The sequence below is a fragment of the Lolium perenne genome, chromosome 2, assembly GCF_019359855.2.
Source record: "Lolium perenne isolate Kyuss_39 chromosome 2, Kyuss_2.0, whole genome shotgun sequence".
NCBI classification, from domain to species: Eukaryota; Viridiplantae; Streptophyta; class Magnoliopsida; order Poales; family Poaceae; genus Lolium; species Lolium perenne.
The window spans coordinates 84179685-84202807 of record NC_067245.2 but is presented as its reverse complement, the minus strand read 5'-3'; the positions used below and the strand labels follow the sequence as shown (position 1 = coordinate 84202807).

Here is a 23123-nt window from a genome sequence, read left to right as displayed (position 1 = left end):
CCATTCGTCAGTTCACTATTGATAATCGTGTTTCCGTCGAATTTGATCCTGTTGGTTTTTCTGTGAAGGACCTTCTAACTAGGACCGATATTCTCATATACAATAGCTTCAGATATCACTACTCCATTTGTCCATCTTCCACTAGCCAGCCACACACACTCCTCGTTGCTGATCAAGCACTCGGGCACCGTCGGCTTGGACACCCAGGGCAGCCCGTCATGGAGACTTTAGCTCGCTCTTCGATTATTCCTAGGGATAAGAATAAAACTAGCTTGTGTCATGCTTGTCAGTTAGGTCGTCATGATCACCTTCCTTTTTATTCTACCAATCGTGTAACCACTTCACCATTTCAACTAGTTCATTGTGATTTGTGGACATATCATGTTTAGAGTATTTCTGGCTTGAAGTATTACCTAGTGTGTCTAGATGATTTTACTCAGTATGCTTGCGGTTTACCCTCTACGTCTTTAAGTCAGAAGTTTTCTCTCACATGTCGTCCCTACATGCTTTGGCTCTTACTCAGTTATGTGTGCCCTTGCAAGCTGTCCAATGTGAGAATGGTCGCGAGTTCGATAATTCCCTACTCCATTTGTTTGCCCAACGCCATGGAATTGCACTTCGTTTTTCATGTCCTTATACTTCCCAACACTTTGTACACCATGTTTCTTTAACACAAACATTCATGGAGTATGTGCTTACGATAAAGTAGTACTCCCTAATGCTTATCAATACATTGCATATTAGTTTTGGTTAAAATGAAATTCTGTAACGTTTGATGAAGTACATAGAAAAATTTCAGCATTCACAGTGCCTAAGGTTGGTACTCCTTCTATTGAATCTCAAGATATGTAACAACACTTTGTACACCAAGCTATTGGCTCAGTATATAACATGGAGGCGGCCCAAGACATAGGGATACGCTTAACAAAAACTTATAAATACTTTTCCATATAAACTTGGTCAAACTAACAAAGTTTAACTTTGATTAAAACTAATATGCAGTGCATTGAGAAACATTGTGAGTTGATAGTTGACCTAGTGGACACTTAACTCACAACATTATGGCCGCATTTGCAACATCAGAGTTTCTAGGGACATACGCACGAACTAGCACTTCTCTCGACCTGAAATTCAATAACAATGTAAATGTTATTATTTTTTCAGAACTTTTTATGACTTTTAGATATACTTTTTGCAGTGTAGAGCACCCTTGCACGGTTACACCTCAAGGTGCGTCCTCCACCAGAATTAACAAATGCCAGCCCCTAAATCAGCAGTGCACCATGTTTCTTTAACACAAACATTCCTGTATAACGCGAACAAGCCAAAAAAAAAAAAATCACCCTAATCTAGTCAATGCGAGCACTTGGAGCTTTAGTATGGCGCCACTCAAGATGCGTACTGCATAAAGTGAGATGTTTAATGCATCTTGATACGCACAATCAGTCCAAATTAGGCAAAGCTGTGACTTCTGTGATATACCCATGGGAGACAATGTTTAAAAATTATGCAGGATTGGGTCTTTTGTTGATGGCTATGAACATAACATGATTTAATATGGGTCCTGCCGTAGTAGCTTCGCCACTAAGAAATACCAGAACAGAAGATGGAGTCGTGTTAAACCCTAAAGGCGATGGGCCTCAGAGGATTAAACTAAAAAAATAGCTTTTAGCCTGCTTTAGCATCGCATCCACTGTAAGTCTGTATTTCTCTAGAGCACTTAGTTAACTAGAATGGGAATATAGATGAGCTTGACCAACCTAACACGGTTTAATTAAGCTCGTGGAGTGCATGCCTATGCTAAAGACGGTTTGATCACATGTGATAGCAACAAATATTCACTGCCGAACACATGGTTTTCACATGCAGAAATGTCAAAACAATATAAAAAAAACTGCAGTTTAGTCATGGCGTCAAGCCAGACATGTCTTGTGCGTGTTAAACTTTCAGAAGATGTAATCTGATGCAGAAGTACTGGACTGGAATATGCCAACTCTTTCGCTAGCTTAAAGAAATGAAAAGATACGTTATGAGCTCTGATTTCAGCTGAATTTCAACAAAAAAAATCCTCCAGATTTTGCACTATAGACTCCATTTTGAGGACGCTAAGTTTAAGAGACTCGGTGGAGTTGGCAAATAGTGTGTTCCTATGAACTGTCTAAACAAGCATTGTTCTCTAAAGTATTACTGTCTCTCCAAAACTTATTTAAGTACATTTTGCATGATATAGTTGCTTGAGTGTACTGCCATAGAAGAAGGAATTACGCAGATCATGAGAAATTGAGTGTGGCCCCTGTATACTCGTTCACACCCCGGGTGTTGCCAATGGTGGCGGCTGATATCGATTTTTTCTGTTGTGTGTCTTTGAGGGAGTGCAACCTTCAACTCGAGACCTGTGTGCCAAAATCAAAGAAGAAGCAAAAAACTTGGGTTATTGCAGGCGCAAAAGGGCTCAGAGATGTGTTGCCAACAACCTGGGACGTTCACTGAACTCCCCAATCTGTAATAAACTGTGTGCAAACTTCTTAGGAGGTGTGTAAACCAATTCTATCTTTTCAATGAAATGTAATGCAAAGAGTCCTTTGCGTTTTCTCGAGAAAAAAAAGTCGTTGTTCGCTTTGGGATACGTTTCATCTAGATTTTGACATTACGTTGTTACAAATGCGAAGTATAGTTGGGTATCATCTTGATACTAATATGTTCTCTTTACGGAAAAATGAGAAAATCATTGTAGTGATTAGTTCCTTGGATACAGTGATTTGATTATCGAGTCCGGTATTTTCTAAAGTACGAAAATAAATATATTTTAGAAGTTTTCAAATCAATTTCTTTTCCGCATATGTGTGTGGACGTCTTCACATATGTGCAAACTTTTACTGAATGACATATTAATTTGTAGGATTGTGGCTCCAAAATAAACTTGAGTTTAGTTCGCATACTTCTCTCTTTTGTGTAGACCATAGCTGAAATGATATGCTGATGAAAATCTGTACATATATCTTTTTTTCAACCAAGCTTCAGAACCCTTTCCATCGCATTAACGGAAATAAGCGGTTTGTTACAACTAGGGAAAAAAGGGGATATAAGAAAAAGAAGTGGGTCGAGGGAGCAGCAGAAAACCCGCTATACGGCATTTGGGATCGAATGCCCACTATGGAACGAAAACTTATTGCCACGTTCAACAAAGATAAGAATACTTTTTTTAGACGGAAGGCTCAAGGTCAAAGATAAGAATACTTGAATAGATTTATTACAAGCAGAACACGGCCAAACAGACACCTAAAGGATGTTGGTCCGGATGTGGTGGATCCGTCATTATTCCTCGACTTCTTCGATGGGAAGCGGCAGATCTTGGTTCAAGGTAGCACAGGAATGTGCGCCAGTCGACGTGCCGGAACTACATGTGCCTTGCAAGCAGCGGGCACGTTCACCGACTCACAAATCCTCATTGGCGATGTTGCTCTATTAGATCTGGCAATGTTGGAGGCTCGGCGTCTCTTCTAACGCGTGTCTAGGCAGCGTTGGACTTTGGCGACGGCTGCTAGCTTCGGCGAGTGCAGCTGTGCAGGAAGCCAAGAAACACTATTTTCTGCAAAGTTCCCAGGACACCTATTTTCTCATGGTCTGTGTGATAGTTTCACGTTTGTTTACTCATGTAACTTGATTTTCTATTAATGAATACGTGGTTTCTCTAATTAAAAACTACAAAGAACCAAGTCTAGACTCAAACATGTGTATTTCAGAAATATGAACATGTGTATTTCTGAAATTTGAGGTTTTAAGTATTGTTTCGAAATTTATTAAAAAACGAGAAACATATAGCTCAGGAGCCGTTTCGAAATTTTTGGTTGATGATGATTCATGAGAACAAACAAAAATGTGCCCCCGAGAACTAAAGACGGAAACCCCGTGGAAGAACGCATGCAGAACACGTACAGACATTTCAGTGGCTTGGCAAAGGTTATGAACACTACCCTAAAGCACTGCACTGAGCTCTCCTCCTTATCCCAGATGATTAAGAAATTGAAAGGTCGTCCCACAAGTAGGACAAAAGGTAAAAAGGGGGAGAACCATTCTGCATTAGGCAGGAGGCAGTAGCCTTTGTATTATTGCAACTTTTCAAAACTTTGTTAGAAGGCTTAACCTTTTCTGGAGTGCATCTGTTTATCTTAACAAAGTCATGTTTCCTCTGAAACCCAATCCATGTGTAGTGCTCTGGAGTACATATCTCTGTGGAGGCTGGACACACAAAATTTGATCCAACTGAGTTTTCCCTTTTGCATGTTATATGTAGTAAAGCATGTAGTTTTTGTCCATGAATATCTTCGGCATGGATCTGGATGTGCTCTGTCCAGCCAAACCCACCCCACTGTCTGTGTTTGTACTTGACATACGTATTTATCAGTTCTCACTTCTCAGAGAGAGAAAAAAGGTAAACGGTGTTAGTAAAGAGCAATGGGAGGAATTTAAAAAAACAATACTACCTCTGTTCCGCAATATAGTATATTTTGGCAAATTGATTTAGTTTTTCAAAACGAAGTATATTATGAAACAGAGGTGCTGAGGTGGTATCACAGATGCAGAACATTCAATTGAATTCATGGACAATGTTGCCGGAAATCATTGCACCAAGAAACATTTACACTTGGGATTCAGACATAAGCCCTGAGCATCATGACGTAAGTACTGGCATGGCATTCCACCTTAATACATCCAGTGCACGATAAACATTATCACCGCGGTGTTTACAACAGCAGGCCAACTGCACCAGTCATCAGCATAAGGTTGCTGCTAAGCCAGTTCTTCGTACTTGATACAGCAAACAAGCAAAGAATTACAGGACTGATAATTTCGTCGCAGAGTGATCCTTTTTCCTCTTTCGACAACACGCGGGAGAGGACCACCTGTTCCTTTTGGAATTGTACCGCAGAACGTAACAATTCCTTACTCATGTTCTAGTTGCACTGACGGGACAAGCGGTTGATGCTCATCAGCACCACTTGATATTCTGTCCATGCCACACAACTCGGGAGATTTTATAGGCACAAATGAGGATTTGTGTAGAGCAGCAAAGGCCTTGTTTCCTTCACCATTACTCCCTAAACAAATGGTATCACCCCGCCCGTGCCAGACACCACACTGGACATTATTCATCTCCAAAGTTCTCGCCTCCTGCTTATTCAAAATGAAGCAACAGTCAGGTCAAGATAACAAAAAATACACAAATCTAGTGAACTTGGACTTCAAGGGGATATCTATGTATATAACCTGGCACAGGGTACAGCAAGGACAGATTAGATGGAGAACACAGTCATCTAGACTGCTATCGGTCCCCTGAAAGCACACAAAATGGGTGACTGGTTAGCTTGATCACAATACAGATTCCAGCCAATGGGATCTTTGGCATTTCCCAAGCTTCAAAGTTATTTATAGTACATATACCAATATCTACTCAAAAGTTTGCAAAATAGTCATGGCATATAAAGTGGAATAGTATGACAAATTATCAATATTGCAACTCAATAAGTTTCAGAGAAGATAAAGCACCGTAGTCAGCAGCATTAAACACTAATGCACTTGTAAGCTGTTTGAATACTTTATTTAAAAATCCAAATTTCAAGAAATACTTACCAGGATATTGAACTGCTTCCTGATTCTTCTCCGGAAGTAACCGGTGTAGATTGCTATCAAGATAACAGAGCCAAGTCCCATATATAAATATACATGATGCCTTGTTACTGAGAAGGCAATTAAGCTGACCAGAACAGCAACTAAGGAAATGAAGTAAGCCATTGCCTGAAATGATTTCATCTTGTGTCAGAAGGGTGAATGATAGTTCTTAAGAAGACAACAAAGCTCCATTCAAGTACACTTATGGTAAATTCAGTCTTGTTTTATCTCTTTGCCAAAGGAAAACAAAAAACTGACAATATATTTGAAGAGAAGAAAACATATTTCATGTAGTATAAATAAGATGAGGAACTCCAAGAACAGTTTAATTATAAGCACAACAAATATAAAGTTGCAAGAAATCAACATTCAGGACTGACCTAGCGGCTAAATTAGTAAGACATGCTATCCCTCCACGAAGTGCAACGTGCAGTCACATTCCCTCCAACATATAATATATCTAGAGAACCTTACTATAACGTATCCTTCAGGGGATGCACAAGCTAGAAAAAATTGCAGGAAGCTATTCAGGTTGACCAGGTCTAAGTCCACGAAGATATATAATCATCCAAGTAAATGATGTTCACATTCGCAAGTCAAACATCTTGTGCATTATCTTTGCTGATGTAAAAGCATACGACCACTACAATTTTCTAAATAACTAGCATGAAAGTGGAATTCATTTCAGGAATTTGACAACAGACACTCTAACAAATCTGTCCACCTATCTGGCATTAGGAGGAAATTAGAATACATAGATAAAAGTCACAAAAATACACACTTCAACTCTTCCAGGCAACTGTATTTGTAATAGTCAACTAGACTATATAAATTTGACCTATAAGGTACATTCTGCATTCGGCAACGGAATAAAAAAAACACACCCTGAACAGACAGTTTCCTACCTCCTACCAGCAACAGTGACAAATACTAACGTCAACATGTTTTGCATGCTTACCTACATGCAGAGTGACCAAACTTTTTGCACAAAAAAAAAATGACAAGCAAGAAATGGACGAAAGATAGCAGTAAGTTGCTCGGTGTATTATCTGTACCTGAAAAAAGCAAGATCCGAGATTGGCTCTCCGCATGTTCTTGCCAAACCTATAGCATGGGCAGCTGCAAGTGGTAGCAAGCAAACATGAAATTTAAAGCGAGAAGTTTGATCACAGTTGCACATCAAAAAGAAAAGTAGTACAAGAGCAGAAAATGGAATCTTTTTCAAAGGCAGGCGAATAGAACAAAGGCACAACAAGGGGGGGAAGACCTCACATTGGGAATGTTCCCCGCAAACTTATTTATCTTAAACATGTTGACTTTTCTTTCACGATCCAAGCTAGGAAGTATTCGAGTTAAACTTTATAACTTATCGCCCGTGGATCGTTGTTAATCAAAATTAAATTAGAGGCACGAGATGTCATTTCAAGCAGTATTCATGAGAGAAAAGTATTCTACATGGACAACTAGAAGTAAAATAGGGAAAGACCTCAGGTTGCCTCCTAACCTATCTCAAACATGTCTGTTGTTTCTTCTAGAGTAGTACAATTGTAGCTAGGAAGCATTTAGAAATGATGAATTCAGGTACTGTGGTCGAGTTATGATGGGTTTTAGTGCTGCGGCTAACCAACCAACAATCCAAGACAGAAAACTAAAGCTGTAGCTAAAATCTCTCAATTATTTCTTGTATATATCTTTGTAATCTTGATGGATTGAGAAAAAAAAATGACATTTGAAACAGTATTCAGCAGAGGCGAAATATTCCCCGCCTGTCGACTCGGCAACAAAGACAGTGGAATCTATGCCCCAAATCCGCACAAAATCAATCAATCAAGCCGTAGGGGGGAAATTGAAATTGAGCTAAACCGCTAGAAACTCCAAGCTTTTCCCCTGGCAACGCAACCAGCAAGAACAGATCCTCCCCAACACACGCCTCCAACCAATACGACAGCTTTCATCATAATGGAACAGAGCAAGAAGAGTTAGCTCCACCTACCATGCGGCCTCGAGCGCGATTCGGCGGTCGTCGAAGCAATCGATGACCACGTCCCCCTCCCACATCCTCTGCACCCCTCCGCCGCCCCCCTCGCTCGCCGCCACCGCCGCCGCCAACCCGGCGGCGCCCTTCCGCCGCTCGGCCGACATGGCCACGGACGCGCAGAGCATGTCGAAGTCCAGCACCGCCATCGCCTCCTCCTCCCCTTCGCTCTCCTCCCTCTCCGGCTGGCTCCTCGACGCCGTGGACGCCTCCTCCGTCGCCGCCATTCTCTCTCCCTCTCCCAGTCTCCCTCTGCGTCTCTCCTCTCTCTCTTGCAGCTGTCCTGAACCAACCTGAAGCTTTTGTTTCGTAGTTGCTGGGTTTGGGTATCGCGGCCGGGATTTTAACGTCTTAATTAAGCGCCTCCGATCGGGGGAAGGGAAAGCACAGCGCATTCGATCGAGTTTTCGGACACTAACTTTTGCGCCCTCTTGGGCGCCGACAGGTGGGTCCGGACGGATATGGCTGCCAGCGCGGTCCCACGTTTCAGCGAGCGATGTCGGGGATCACGTGAGCGAGCAGCGGGGATTACCGGTGGTTAATTCGGGTAATTAGCCGGGTGTGGTAATGATAAATATCGCGCGTGATCGGAGCAGTAGTTTAGTGGTGGTTGGTGGGTCCCGCCTGTCAGTGGAGGTAGGTGGCTGCACGTCTCTCTGTTCTTATCCCGTTCCGAGGCAACAGCAGCCGTCCGCTAGGGGGCACCAGACGTGCACCTGAATTTTTGTAGTCATGGCCGAAAGGCAGGTAGGTTTTAGGTTTTTGCTGACGCTATGCTTAACGTCCATGCTGCGTCGCGTCGTTGCTTGGAGCAGTTCTGCCGAACCCAAACAGAATGGCAGTTCTGTTCTGACGTCTTCCATTTTCGTTCTGATCGGAGTTTGTTCCAATCATTTTGCGCAAATGTAGAAAGGTCTCGTGTTTCAGGTGTTTGTGTTGGGTGATATAGACTTGGGTATGTGTATACTCAGGAGTCAGGAAGGTTGTCCATTTCTGACCTAACCTAAGGATCCTGCCTGAATAGGAACCATGAAACCACATGTATTAATAAGCTCTTGAATTTTCAAATGCATTTTTAGCTTGGTTTTCCGAAGCGGTTTTGCATAACCGGCTTGGAATTCAGTATAATTTCATACCAAACTCGAGTCAATTAAAAGGAATCACAGGTGGTATACAAAAACTATTGTCTATAACCAATCTAGGGTTTTAGTTTTCCTAAGCTGAGAGTAAAGAGAGGACGGCATAGGTTCGACATCCAAGTCAAACTAGGATCCGTATACGCTTTGAAGGTTTCTACTGATTTCTATTATTTTCAAACTATGTAATTTATCTCTTATGCTCAGTTTTTCAGGAGCAAGTATGGGGTGAAAACCATGTTCCGCTAAGAAAATTGGGTGAATCGTTTTGTCTTGTTCTTGTAAGCAGCTGTTTCGGGCTTTATCATTACAACTATTCCCTCTGTTTCTAAAAAAAATTGCTCAACTTTATCTATATACGAATGTGTCCGTTCCTAAAATAAAGTTGCTCAACTTTATCTAGATACAGATGTTCATAGATATATTTTAGTTATAGATACATCTATATCTAGAAAAAGTTGAGCAACTTTTTGGAAGGGAGGGAGTAAGTTAGTTGAGCAATTTGCAACAATACATCGTTCAAAATATATGACCACTAATTGCAACCAATCATATGTATACTTTTGACATACATACCATTTTGTGCATGGATTTTATTTCTCTTGTACTCCCTCGATCCTTAAATAAGTGTACGTTTAGATTTAAAGTTTCTCCTAAAAAAAAGTGTACATCTACACTACCGATGTAGTTAATTAATGAAATTAGCTTCTCGCAATCACTCTCCAACTTCATCCCCTAAGACTAGTCACAATGAGAAGTATCATACATCAGTATCATGCACATGATACTAGTTTATGATACTACCCACACAATGCATAGTATCATAAGATAGTATCATAGTATCATCATATTTAATATTTTGTAGAATCTCAATGCAAATTGGTGTACATGATGTGTTTGACATTAAGTTTTCTAGTTCTATGTGTTATGATACTGTATCATATTATGATACTATCACTTTCATCTCTCACTTCATTAATTAATGCTCCATATCAGATTTCTGCCAACATAGCATGCATGATATTACACTACTTATGATACTTCCATTGTGGCTAGTCTAATCCTCATTCCACTCATCCACATCAGCCACGAATCATCATTCCTCTTCTTCAATTAATAGAATGGAGACTCATTAATAGAATAGAGAACTAAGTTATGTACTATCTCCTAGATGCATACTTATTCGCGACGAAGGGAGTATATTATATATTTCAAGTCTGAACCACCAGTTCTTATACATTCTGGCTGTTAGCAGGAACGATAAGCCAGAATGATAAGCAAGCAAGTGTGCCCAGTCGTTCCCACCCAGCCGATCCTATGATTCACATTGCATTTGATTAGAAAAGACATATCACCAGTGGCTTAGGTGCACATAATACACGTACGTAGACGTCGCAGCTACTATGTTTGTTTAATCATGTTATTAATAATAGTAATCCACAGTAGTGTTGCCTGCACTCACACGGTAATGGTCGAGTCGGCAAGCGGGTACGGGCGATGGAGGCAATCAGGCAAGGGATGTCGTGCCGGCGGAACGGTGGTGTGGGCGGAAAGGGACGGCGTACGTCCATCGAGCCTGGACCGTGGTGCAGCCGCAAGTGGGTCGAGCGTGCACGATTGGTTGCAGCCGGTCGCCGTTTCCGTTCTTAATTTAACACGACACGTATACGGCCGGGATCGCATTACGTGAACCGTTCGGTGCGATCAGAGGCTGCAGCAACTTGCCAGCTTGTTTAATGCACTTTATCGGATCCACTAGTTCCTTTTGTTCTCACAGCATAGCGATTGCCAATCCGGATCTCCTGTGTGTAGATCGTGCTATTTTTTTTTAACAAATTCAGAAGTAGATATTGATGTCTTGTATGTACTTGATTTTTCCAATAGGAAAATAGTACTCACGATTCATTGTGACTCTTATGGATTTAGCATTGTTTATTTGGATTGCCGGGTTCTCTCCATCACATCATTGTTTTGCGGAGGTCTTATATTTTTGCTAGGCTTGCTAGTGGAGATATTCCGGCTTGAAACTACATCGTCGATGGTCACGCCTGCACAATGACCTACTATCTCGAGAGGCATGCCGAAAAGACATTGCGAGAGCTTTCGGTGCTTTGCAAGCTCGGTTTGCTATTGTTCAAGCTTGGTTTGCTACTGTTCGATGTCATGCTTGATTTTGGAACAAGAAAACCCTCAACAGAGGAACTTTGATTTGAACTTCTTCTATGAAAATGTTGGTAGCCGTTTCAGACCAACAAGAAATCCGGACCGGATTGAAGAGAGTGCCATGCATACCCAGCTTCAAGATGATATCACTAAGCACCACTTAGTTGCATTGGCAATATTTTTCCCATTTTTACTCATTTTATTTCCTATTTATTCATGTGTGATCTGAACCATTATTTGCATTCAAGACCATTCGTTATTTGTTTAATTATTTAGATTTAAACTATTGACATAATTGGATTATTCGTCGTATTGTGTGATCTTTAAAACAATTATAATTTAGTTTATATTGTTGTCAGGTTTACATCTGGTTATCCAAAATCACACATATGTGTTGAAATGCAGAAAAATGTTTTAAAGTGTCACACAGGCTGGCGGGAACGGATCGTCCAAATGAAAACCCTAAAATAGAACATTTGCGGGGTATATTTCGTCAGAGCCCGTATGACAAATTAAAACTGGTTTCCAATTAGGGCTGCAAGCGGCACGAGATGCGGTGAAATTTTTTCATTAGCCATGCACTAATTCTGATCAGATTTCATCACTTATTTTGCTGTAATTTGGCGTGTGTGGGATGCCGCCTGCCACCCTATTTCTAGTGCTCTTAGTAACTGACGGCCCTAGAGCTCCTTTCCAGGGAATGTGGGTTGGGGAGGATAGGATAGGGCTAGCCCAAAGAAAAACTATCGGGTATATAGTAAAGGAAATTTGACATGGGTACTTCCAAACCCAATTAAAATTAGTCATGGATTAAGTTAGGTAGTGTACCGACATTAAGTTACAAAAATTTCGGGAGGAGGAAGTTTTCTTTAAAGTGTTCATTTGAAACTTGTAATTTTTAGCTAAGCTACATAATTTGGAATTTGACTATGAAAATTAGCACGCACATACATATGTGGGTCATCTATCCGTAGAACTATTTTCAGAATTTTAGGAGTGCTAAATATACGAAATTTTGGGATGTATAATAACTCGGGTTTATGAGTACCTAGGAGTCACTACATATTTTCGGAATATATAGGTGCAGAAAACAGACAAGACTTTGAATTGAATCCGCTTGAAATGAAAAGAAAAAAAAAAAAACGTTCGCGCTTGATCGAGCACAGGATGCCGACCAGCCGACGGTGGGTGAAATATAGATTGTTGAGAATTATCGAACAGGAAAGAACTCGGAACCAAACATCTCTAAACGCGTCTGTTCCCCATCCTATTTCTGCTGTATCTCTTTCCTAGCATCGTTAGGAGAGTTGCAGTCTGCGGCATAGTTTTCGATTCTTCAGTACCTCCGTCGATCGTGTATCCCAGTACAACGATCTAGAGTGTATCTGCTTGGTTAAGCCAGGGCGCCAGGCGCATCATTCTCGACCTGTTGAGCAAATGCTAGTACTATAATCTTCTCCATGACTAACACCTACGGACCAGAGCATCGAATTCTGCAGCAAAATGTACTAAATCGGTTCTGTACTTTCAAATTTTCCATAGAACCGCTGAGGTAAATGATTTTGACTATCGATTCTACTCCTTGTTTCTCCTGTTACCTTAAAATTGGTCATGGAGATTCAGAGAAAAATTGGACTTGGTCACGCAGAATTAAAGAAAGGTTAGACATGGTCTGCGAGAAGCAGCTTTCAGACATAGACTTTCAGGCTAACCCATTTTGCTCTTCAGAATTTGCCCGGAGCTTCCGATCTGCCAACGGCAAAGCTCTTTCCTTCCTACACACCACCGGCGGCAGGCCAGGAAATGGCGGAGGAAGTGAGCTCGCTGCCGGTGACCGACGACCTCCTGGCGGAGATCTTCCTCCTGCTGCCCACCCCGGCCGACCTCGTCCGCGCCTCCGCCGCCTGCGTCTCCTTCCGCTGCCTCGTCACCGACCGCGCCTTCCTCCGCCGCTTCCGCTCACTCCACACCGCGCCATTCCTCGGCTTCCTCAACCACAACGGCTTCCATCCGGCGCTCCCGCCCCACCCCTCCGCGCCCGCTGCCCACGCCGTCTCCCTCACCGCCGACTTCTCCTACTCCTTCCTCCCATCCCACGACGACGGCTGGAAAGTCCGGGACGTCCGCGACGGCCGCGTCCTCCTCGTCCGCACCCTCTTGGACGACGACGAGGAGTCGCCGTCCCTCGTCTTCACGGACCTCGCGGTGTGCGACCCTCTGCACCGGCGGTGCCTCGAGCTTCCGTGGAGCACCCGGCCCGCCGCCACGCGTGGAATTCCAGCGCTGGTGCGAGCCCTTCCTCGTCCCCCCATGCCAAAAGGATGATGCGGAAGACACGTCCTTCAGAGTCATCTGGATGGCGCAGTGCAAAACCAAGCTGGTCGCCTTCCTATTCTCCTCAACCACCGGAGAATGGCGAGCCGTCGCGTCCCAGGGCTGGGCCGATCTGCTACCGGGCACTGGCGTGTCCACGGCATCCTCAAAGAGCCCTGTTTTCTTCACCCGGCAGTACGCCGGCGGCTGCTTCTACTGGGTGATGGACTGGAGAGAGAAGCTCCTCACGCTGGACACCAAAACGATGGAGTTCTCCATCGCCGACCTCCCACCCGGCTGCCGGAGGCCACCGATCGCCATTGTGGATGCGGGGGGGGAGGCAGGCCCGGGATGTTCTCCCTCCGGGAAAATGTCGCGGGCGGCACGTTCGACCTCTACTACACCATCAGGCGAAACAACAACGATGGACCTCAGAGCATGTCTAACAGACCCCCTAAACCACGCCGGACTTGTATAGTTCCGGCGGTATACGGGGTGCGGGCGAAAATGGCCGTCTAGCAGGCCCCCTAAACGGTTCACCCCGTATCTAAAATATACAGGGCCCTGGGAATTTTCTCCCTCGCCCCTTACTTATAGAGGGTGGAGGGGCTTGTAGGGGGTGAAAACTGCACTCTGCACCACCGGACCTCGTCGCGCCGCCGCCAAACAAACTCCACTCCGGCGACCAATTCCAGCCAACGAGCTCTAAATTCTATCAAATCTCTACCAATTTCTTTCAACCCATCAAGATTTCTATCAAATAATGAAAAAACTAGATGAATTTTGAAGCAAAATTCCGCGTTCTCCCACTCGGGGCGGAGCTGGCGGGGACGGGGCGGAACTGGCGCCGGCGCGGGCAGGGCGGGTGCGCCACGACGGGGCAGGGCCAGGGTGGCCATGGCGGCCTGAGGCGGCACAAGGCGACGGGGGTCATGGCGGCCTCGATGCGGCACAAGGCGACGGGGGCCATGGCGGCTCGAGGCGGCGCAAGGCGACGGGGCCGCCCGCGGCCTAAGAAGCGGGGCGAGGCGGCGGGGCGGCGCGTGGCAGCAGCTCGGGGCGGCATGTCCGGTGGTGCGGGGCGGCAGGTCCGGTGGGGCGGCAGGTCCGGCGGCGGGGCTGCAGCGCGAAGAGATGAAAAAAGAAGCATATTCCTCTTTTACAGTTTTCGTATACGGGGACTGCTAGACGGGAGGCGTTTTTGTCCGGTTAAAAGTACTCGCGTTTTATATGCAGGACCCTCTACACGTGTTTTATGGGGCGGAAATTTAGGGGGTCTGTTAGACATGCTCTCACAGTTCCAACAACCGGTGGCAGATGGAGAGAATTATCCCGTTGGATTCTGGGTACCGGTATTACCTGAGAAGCGCAACGGAGAGGTACTTGCTGCTGAAGCATCACATCTTTTCCGCACACATATATACCAACTTCCCACCGTCGCTGTCGTCACACACAATCTGAAGCGGTAAGCTTTTCTAATGAATTCTAATGATCTCCTTACCTGCATAGCTATCACACTTGTCTGATGCTATTGTTCGCTATTGTAATTGTTAGAGTATACGGACGGTTTAGGTAGTCTAGGATAGAGATAGATCTGGTGTCTTGTCTTGCACTCCAAGATGATTCCTGTACGCCTATATATACTCACCCATGAGGCTCAATAATACATCCAACATATTCCGCATATCCCTCTATCCTTCAACATGGTCGCTCCTTGACCTAGCCGCCGCCCGCGCCGCCCCGGGAGGTCAATCTCCATGGCCTACTCCGGGGGCCGCGCAACCCGTATGAGGGTTCGTCCGCCGATCCGTTGATCCGCTGCTCTTGAGTCCTTTTTTTCAATCCGTAGATTGGTTTCCTTTTTGCGTCGCCGGTCGCTCGACCGATGTTTTTCGTTTTTGGTACCGATCATAGATCGGATTGAGTCGCCCATCGCCGTCGTCCTCTTGCGCCTCTACTCCGACAACGGCATCGACCTGCACCGGCCATCAACCGCACGGCACAGCCACACGCGCCGCACACGGGGCGCCCCTACGTGCATCACATCAGGCTGTTCTTGCTCGCGCGGTCTCCATCGCCTGTCCGTCTTCGTCGCCATCGACCGGGACTACATCGATAACGCCGCCATCGACTCCGATCTGCGCGTCGTCCACGCCATGGCGCGTATCGTGCCGCCGTCGGTCAGATCCGTCAGGCGGCCGGCGCCACGACCCGGCCGACCGGCCTCAGCACCGGACGGGCCGGCGCCACGGCCGGCAGACCGACCACCTGACCGGATTACCCAGCGCTACAACCGGCCGAACCGGCTTCCAGACCGGGTCGGACCGGACCAAACCGGGCCCAGAACCGGTGCCTACTGGGCCGCTATCCAGGGGCTTCCGCCCAGTCACCCGGCGCCCAGGCCGGCAGACCGGGCTCAAGGCCGGTTGGACCGGGGCCCTGGCTGGTCAGACCGGGCCCCAGGCCGGTTGGACCGGTGCCCAGGCCGGTCGTACCGGACCCCAGGCCGACCGTTCCAGCCGTGCATCCGGCAGTATAGGCGTCCCGTTCTGCAGCGCCATTGGCTCCGATCTGCGCATCGTCCACGCCATGGCGCGTATCGTGCCGCCGTCGGTCTGATCAACCGACCCCGCGCATGTCTACGCCAAGCACGTCCCCGAGCACGCGCCTACCACCGATCGAGCATCGGGTTGCCGCTGCGTCGCCCCTTCGGGTCGCAGCGCTGCCGCCTTTGGTCCACGCTGCTAGCCAACGACGTGCCTTCTGAGGCGCGTACGTCGCTGGTGGCGTCCCGCTGCTGCACCGACTCGCGCCCTGCAGCTACGCCAGCCCCTCAGGCCGTGGTGTCACCGCACGCGGTCACCTTCGCCGTCCCCCGCGCATCGACGTCTGAGGCCACCACAGCGCCGCCCCTTCGGCGCGGGTCGCCTCCGTCCGCGCATGGTCTTCGTCACGCCGCCGGGTCTTCCTCGCCTACTTCGTGTACCGCCGCCGCGCCTCCACCTCAGATCACCGCTGGGCTCGCCAACCACTTCAGGTCGCGCTGGGCTCGCCGCTCACCGCAACGCCCGTCTAGGCGTCCAGCATGACCACCTCTGGTCACCGCTGGGTTAGCCGCCTTCTACCTCTTCGTACACTACAGCTTTGCCGCCAGCGTCCTCGCCTCTTACCCGACTACATCACCTGCTTCTCTACTCCGACACCCGTCGTCGAGACTCGCCTCTTCCCCGACTACACCACCTGCTCCTCTACTCCGACACCCGTCATCGACACCTCCTCTACTAGTCTACTCCGACATGGCACGCACTTTGTAATGTTCCCTACCCCCGCACGCCCGGTACTGGCAACACCGTTACGTGCCTTCGTCCCCGACGCGTCCCCGGGCCTGGCAAGCTCGGACCGGCGCCTCGTCTTCATCGGCTTCGACGACGTCTTCATCGGCATCGCCTCTACGACTGCTTCGACGCGTCACCACCGAGTTCTTCTATGCGTACTCGGTCCTGGTAAAACCAGAGTATGTCTTCGTCCCCGATGTGCGCCTGGTTCTGGCAAAACTATGGTTGCACTTCGTCCTCGATGGCTCCGACTGCATCGACTTCGGCATCGACACCCTCTCCACGACTGCCTCGACGCGTCTCCGTCACTCTCCTCGCACACCACCTCGCCTGCGGCTACATCGACACCGGCACCCGGCCACGACATCGACCACGGCATCCCCTCGCGCGGCTACCCCGACCAAGGTTGCAGCACCCACGCTCTCGGCTACCTCGACATCGGCAGAAGGGCTACCACCTCGCATGAGCACATCGGCTTCTTCTACAGTCCAAGCATCCGCGACGCGACACCGTCCACGACGCTCCCGCTACGACTGCGGGGGAGTGTCAGCCTTCTGGGGTCCACTTCGGTTTATCTCCAGTCTGACCATCCACGTCGTTCATGTTGTTCACGACGCTCCCGCTACGACTGCGGGGTAGTGTTAGAGTATACGTACGGTTTAGGTAGTCTAGGATAGAGATAGATCTCGTGTCTTGTCTTGCACTCCAAGATGATCCATGTACACCTATATATACTCGCCCATGAGGCTCAATAATACATCCAACATATTCCGCATATCCCTCTATCCTTCAACAGTAATACTAGGTAGTTCTTGTTTAAATGATTTTGTTGTTTTTTCCTGGCGTTTGTGGCAAAGCAAATGCAACTCAGGAGCGGCCGTATTTGCTTGTCTGCTCAACATTATGACATAATGCCATTTTAAGATGATCAGACAAATAAATATGTAAATGAAAGGGTCTTGCGCAATCCTATACTTTTTAGTAGTGCATATATATCTATATCCATTCATCATTTGTAAACCTCATGCGTGGAGCGTTAAGTCACCATGAATGGACAGTGCTCCCTTGTCTAGGAGACAGTTCTTTTATATAATGTCACTGTGTGATGTAACATGAACAATCGTGATAAAAAATATATGTGTGCGGAAACCCCCAAATTCGGCTTTCAAGGATATAGGCACACTGCCAACACTTTGCAAACAAAGATATTTTCTAGATGTGTTTTTATGGTTAGGCTAACATACAAGGAATATAAGTTATAATCAAATTTATAATTTGATTGTTTCACCTAAATTCATATGAATTATTCACAACTTATCACGTCCACTATTCTGTACATAAGGACACAGAAGTTCCTGTCGTGGTTGACTCATCGTATCATCTGTATATTTCTCATGATGCCGAAATTGATCCATTTAACTGACATGCTTGCAATTTAGAGCCTGAATTATTACTCTGAATTGTATCAGGAATCGTCCTATATATGATGTGAGCAAAATCAAACTGGTGAACTTGATTATTAGTTAATGGACTTCGAATTCAAGTAGCAATCACTTGTGCTCAGAAGCCATAGAATTTGAACTCAGCCTTTCAAGATCAATTAGAGAGGTGGTGGGCGGCCTTTTTTTTTTTTTTGTTGAGACAGTTTTTATTTTCACCCACCTGAATCTCATTTCTAGAGGACACGTTTAGTTGATTATCAGGTTACTGATTTTGTATGATTTAACTTTGTGATTCATTTCTTTATGTTTGCCTGGCTGTCTCTGGCCATGTTTCCTAGTTGTACTATAAAATTACGTTGACAAACACATAATTCAAGCGCTTGCTGTTGCACTTCTCAAATCAGTTGAGGTCAATATTACGAGTTGGGCAAAAACTGAATTAGATGAATATCTGCAGTAGAGTTTGCAATGCATTCTGTGTTTTTTTTAAGTCCTTGTATGTGGTGTCTTCTTATATTTTGTCACATACAGGATCTATAACCCGTTCATGTTTGCATACTAGCATTTTGAGTTAAGAACCCTTCTCAATTCTCTCATCTGATGTCTTCTTATATATTGTCACATACAGGACCTATAACCGGTTCATGTTTTCATACTAGCATTTTGAGTTAAGAACCCTTCTCAATTCTCTGATCTGCTGTCTTCTTATATATTGTCACATACAGGACCTATAACCGGTTCATGTTTTCATATATACTAGCATTTTGAGTTAAGAACCCTTCTCAATTCTCTGATCTGCTGTCTTCTTTCTGTGTCAGATTCAGTGGAGTCATAGTCACTAGTCATAGAAAGAGCAACCATTCAAGTTCATAAGTGATTGGTGTGATCTCGTTGTATGAAGTGTTGGATCATGTGCCAGATTCTCATGGCCATCACTGCAGCTATCCACGATTGAGCCGCTTGAAGGAGCAACTGCTTCTTCGTGATTAGTCTTGTTTTACTAGTTCATTTTTGGTGCTGTGTAGATCATCATGCGAAACAAAACATATGTACTGTGTAATGTCACACCATCTATTGATGATAATGCAAAATTCCCTTCTTTAGCATCCAGTTTTTTCTGTTCGCGAATTCCTCTTCTTTCTTGGTTTTCAACCCCCATCTCTCCACTCCTCCTCCGCTCCTCCGCCCATGGCCGCCGCCACCTGGGTTCCGCCTACCATTCTCGAGTCCTACGGTTACGCCGACGCAGCTCCCCTCGACATGCGGTGCTACATCGCCAACCTTCGCAACCCCACCACCGCCTGGGGCGGCACAAGCAGCGGCTTGCAGATCCAGGTGACCTTCCGCGCCGCCCGCCCACCGCTCCTCTCCTACCTGTGCGTCCACTGCCCCGGCCTGGATTTCCTCCACACAGAGCCGAGAGTCGTCGCCACCGACGCCGACCTCGTGCTTCTCCGCGTCCCCATCAACCTCAACGCGCCCCTGGATGTACAATCGTGGGACTACTTCTTATACAGGTGGCGAGCCCATCATCTGGATCTGCTCCCTAACCCGCACCTCCCGAGCCTCGACGACTCTGCAACCGCCCTTCTCAGCCGCGAACATGGCGCCTCCTACGCTGTTGCCGCCATCAGCAGTTGGAGGCCAGTGCACGAGGGCAACAGCGACTCGATCATTAGGTGGGATTTCCTCCTCCACCTGTACCGCTCCTTCGAGTCCAAGGGGTGGATCACCATGCCCATGTCAGTGGAAAAGCTTGTGAGGGACAAGCTTGTCCCGGTACCTTGTGATGTGAAGGGTGACATGCTGTATCACAAGACGACCAAGACAATCGCAATTGGCGGTGAGCGTGGTACCATCGCCTGGGTGGACCTATGGCGTGGTATCCTCCTTTGTGATGTACTCGGTGAGCAACCAGTACTGTTCCAGGACATACCACTACCCATACCTGCAAAGGGAAACTGGGGTCGTCTCCTCGAGCAATGTGAGCCCAACTGTATCCGTGATGTTGCCATCAGTCGGCACAAAGACACTATCAAGTATGTCGAGATGGAAATCTGGCCACCAAGAAGGCTCAAGACCCGTAAGTCAAGTATCATCCAGGTCATCCCTAGTGGATGGAAGGCCACAACATGGAAAATGGCATTACCGGTTGGTTCATTCACGAATTGGCAGCTTGACTGTGAGGTTGAAATCAAAGATGTGACCATGGATGCTATCAACCCATATCATTGCAACCTGCTGTCTATGCTGAGCGGCAGCAACAGCGACAGTACGCTAACATTGCAGAAAGTTCCGATGGCATACCCTTCCATAAGCATGGATGATGATATTGTCTACTTTGTTTCTAGTACCAGATCCAGGCGCATAGGAGAATTGGAGCTGGTGATTTCTGTTGATGTGAGGAACAAAAGCCTGCGAGGAGTAGCCAAGCTTGATTTCCAAAAGAAATTCATTATAATGCCTGCCTCCGGCACCAGTGAGATCTCCCGTTATCCGAGGCACAATACAGGTTACTAACTTTTGTGTTCTGCTACGTGCTATGTTTTTGTGTGTGACTATCAGTATGTATGCCCTGTTGAGAATCCAAGGACATATAATGTTTGTTTTGCACTTGATGGTTTGGTAGGGTCTGAACAACCAACCTGTTACGTAGTGTAGCGAGTTGGCACACTTAATTCAGAAGCCACCACAGTTTTGAATCGATAGAGATATAGTTACTGAATTTGCGTTAACCGTCTTGTAAATTTGTGCAAAATACTGTTGTGGAAATAGACTCACAAGTACACAACTCTCAGTTTCCTTTAGTGCTGGTTGTGAACTTCTGTTAAGTTAATACATTGCATTTTTGACATATGCTTGTTGATTAAGTGAATTGCATCCTTGCCTTAACGTTATAAATGGAGAGGATAAGCAGACAAGAAACTGTGCTCAACATTTTGCCTGGCATGGCTATTGAAACTGCATTTGAGAAGACAATAAGTTTTTCAGTATCACCAAAACCACCCTTGATAATTGATTCTAGCTGCAGGTACTGGTGTCTTATTTTTGTGCTAGCAAATGACTGCAGTTAAATTTACAGTTGATGCGAAATAAAACAGTTATTGCACTTGTCCACTTCTTATTAACATGGGCTGTAACGCTTTGATGCAGGCACATCAGTAGAGCTTATAGGAACTGAAGAAGAAACTGTTAAGCCAACTGATAAAGATCTTGGAACTGATGAACCAACTAGGGTGCATGTGCTGGAACCGACCTGTACAAGCCGGCCTGTGCATAAGAAGGCATTGAAGATTTTGGAACTGCTAGAGGCAAGATCTTGGAGATGTCCGATGCAACTTGGTGAACAGATGGAGGAAGCTGAAATTGCGACAAAGGAGCTTGCTTAATTGATTAATGGAAATTATGCCAAAAATAGAATTATGTGACATGGCTACTTGATTTGTGTGCAACATGTGTTTGAACAGAAGGAGCGCACACGTTTTTGTTTAATTGTTCTATTTCTTTGACCAAGCGCCAATTGTTCTATTTCTTTGACCAAGCGTCAATATTATCATGTGTTTGTTATTTCTTGGTTGAACTATTTAGATTTGGAATGTCAGAGGTGGAATACTACTTTCAGTTTGAGCTTATGGAGTCAAGTTAATATAACAGCCCGAATTTTGAAACATCAATCATGCTGACACACAACAAATGATATTCACGAGAGGCAAAGATCTTAGGCTGTTGCCTCTGCTAAGATTATCGAAAGTAGCGGTGCGGCATCATCTCTAGCTGCGACCCTCAAAGGTATTTGGAGCTGAGCCGGATATTTTTTCGTTCCTAACTGTGCCCTAAAAGTCCTTTCCGTCCGGTACGGCCTAATACGGTGTCCGGCGCCTTGAGCCCAGGCACGCTGGACACAGCGAGAAGTGATGCGAGGAGTGGCAGGCCTGACATGTCAGTGACACGGAAGTCTAAAACCCGTCGTCTTATTAATGACGCCTAGCGTTCCCAGGCGACGCAGTGAAGCATCTCGTCGTGCATGGCCGCGTGGCCATCCGCGTCGGCGACGCCCTCTTCGTTACGAAGCCGGAGGTGAAGGAGGAGCAGAACGACGAAGAAGCTGCGAAGGCCGCGCGGGTGGTGGAGTACGAGCGGCGGTAGCGACTCATCGCCAGCAGCGACGACCCCGAGGACTGCCATGACTGCAGCTATTCTCGATTGAACTACCTGTCTCAGTTGTCTGGAAGAAGAAATCAAGATGGCCTCCAGTGGAGGTGGCAGCACCCGTACACTTCCTCCACTGCAAAATTGGATTGCAGATACAGACGGAGGCATAAATTTTCTGGTTTGTTGTTTTGGTGGCATCTGTTGTGTTCTGCGTTCTTTCATTTTACCCTGTTTGGCGTTCAATATTGTGTATCGTTTTCTGATAGTATCATCTGTCCAATTGCATGGTCAGTGAGTAGTGAAACTGGAGGAGTAATGCCAGTTGAATGTAAGTATGGAACACTTGAAATATCGTGTGCAAAAACTTACAGACAAGATTGAAAAATTATTATCACGGCTTCACTTTGTACATATTTTTGGCCACTGTGACTGGCAGCCAGTTCGGTTCTCACATCGTTTGACATATTTTCTGCCAGGTTTCACATTTAATTTAAGGGAAAATCTAAACGAAAGCGCCGCACGGGCGGCCTCTCTGTGCGACGGTGCGTCGCGATACGTGCGTCGCCATCTAAGGGCGCGAGCGCACGACCACGTCGCTCGGGTGGACAGCGCTCTGAAGCCCCACATGTCAGCGTCTCATCGTTTTGAATTTCGGGATCCGGGCTACATCCCATTATTTTCAGTTTTTTTTCTCCCACCGCCCATTTTCCGCGTCGGTTGTCCTATCCCTTTTCTGTCCGTCTCGGTGGCGATTTCGGCGGCGGAGCTCGCTTGCCGCCGCTGTTTCTCCTATTCCTCGCCGACGGCGACTAGATCCGCCGCACGCGCTTACTCGGTGAGTCTCCCCGCATCTGCTGGTGGTTTTTTTAGCCGTTCT

At 46.3% G+C, this 23123-nt stretch overlaps 2 protein-coding genes and 1 pseudogene across 2 annotated transcripts; 2 read left to right on the top strand and 1 right to left on the bottom strand.

Annotated features, from left to right (window-relative positions):
* Positions 1 to 4592: 4592 nt before the first annotated feature.
* On the bottom strand, positions 4593 to 8028 carry LOC127333133 (uncharacterized). The gene is made up of 5 exons (XM_051359442.2): positions 7664 to 8028; positions 6726 to 6789; positions 5632 to 5796; positions 5269 to 5334; positions 4593 to 5172 (listed from the first exon to the last, which is right to left on the bottom strand). Exons 1-5 carry the CDS (start codon positions 7930 to 7932, stop codon positions 4945 to 4947), a joined length of 792 nt encoding a protein of 263 aa, XP_051215402.1. The 5' UTR covers positions 7933 to 8028; the 3' UTR covers positions 4593 to 4944.
* A 4689-nt stretch (positions 8029 to 12717) lies between these two features.
* On the top strand, positions 12718 to 14183 carry LOC127333132 (uncharacterized; annotated as a pseudogene).
* A 5031-nt stretch (positions 14184 to 19214) lies between these two features.
* LOC127333130 (uncharacterized) lies at positions 19215 to 21726 on the top strand. Its single transcript, XM_051359441.2, has 2 exons — positions 19215 to 20606; positions 21248 to 21726. The coding sequence occupies exons 1-2, from the start codon at positions 19283 to 19285 to the stop codon at positions 21481 to 21483; spliced, it is 1560 nt and encodes a 519-aa protein (XP_051215401.1). The 5' UTR covers positions 19215 to 19282; the 3' UTR covers positions 21484 to 21726.
* Positions 21727 to 23123: the final 1397 nt, after the last annotated feature.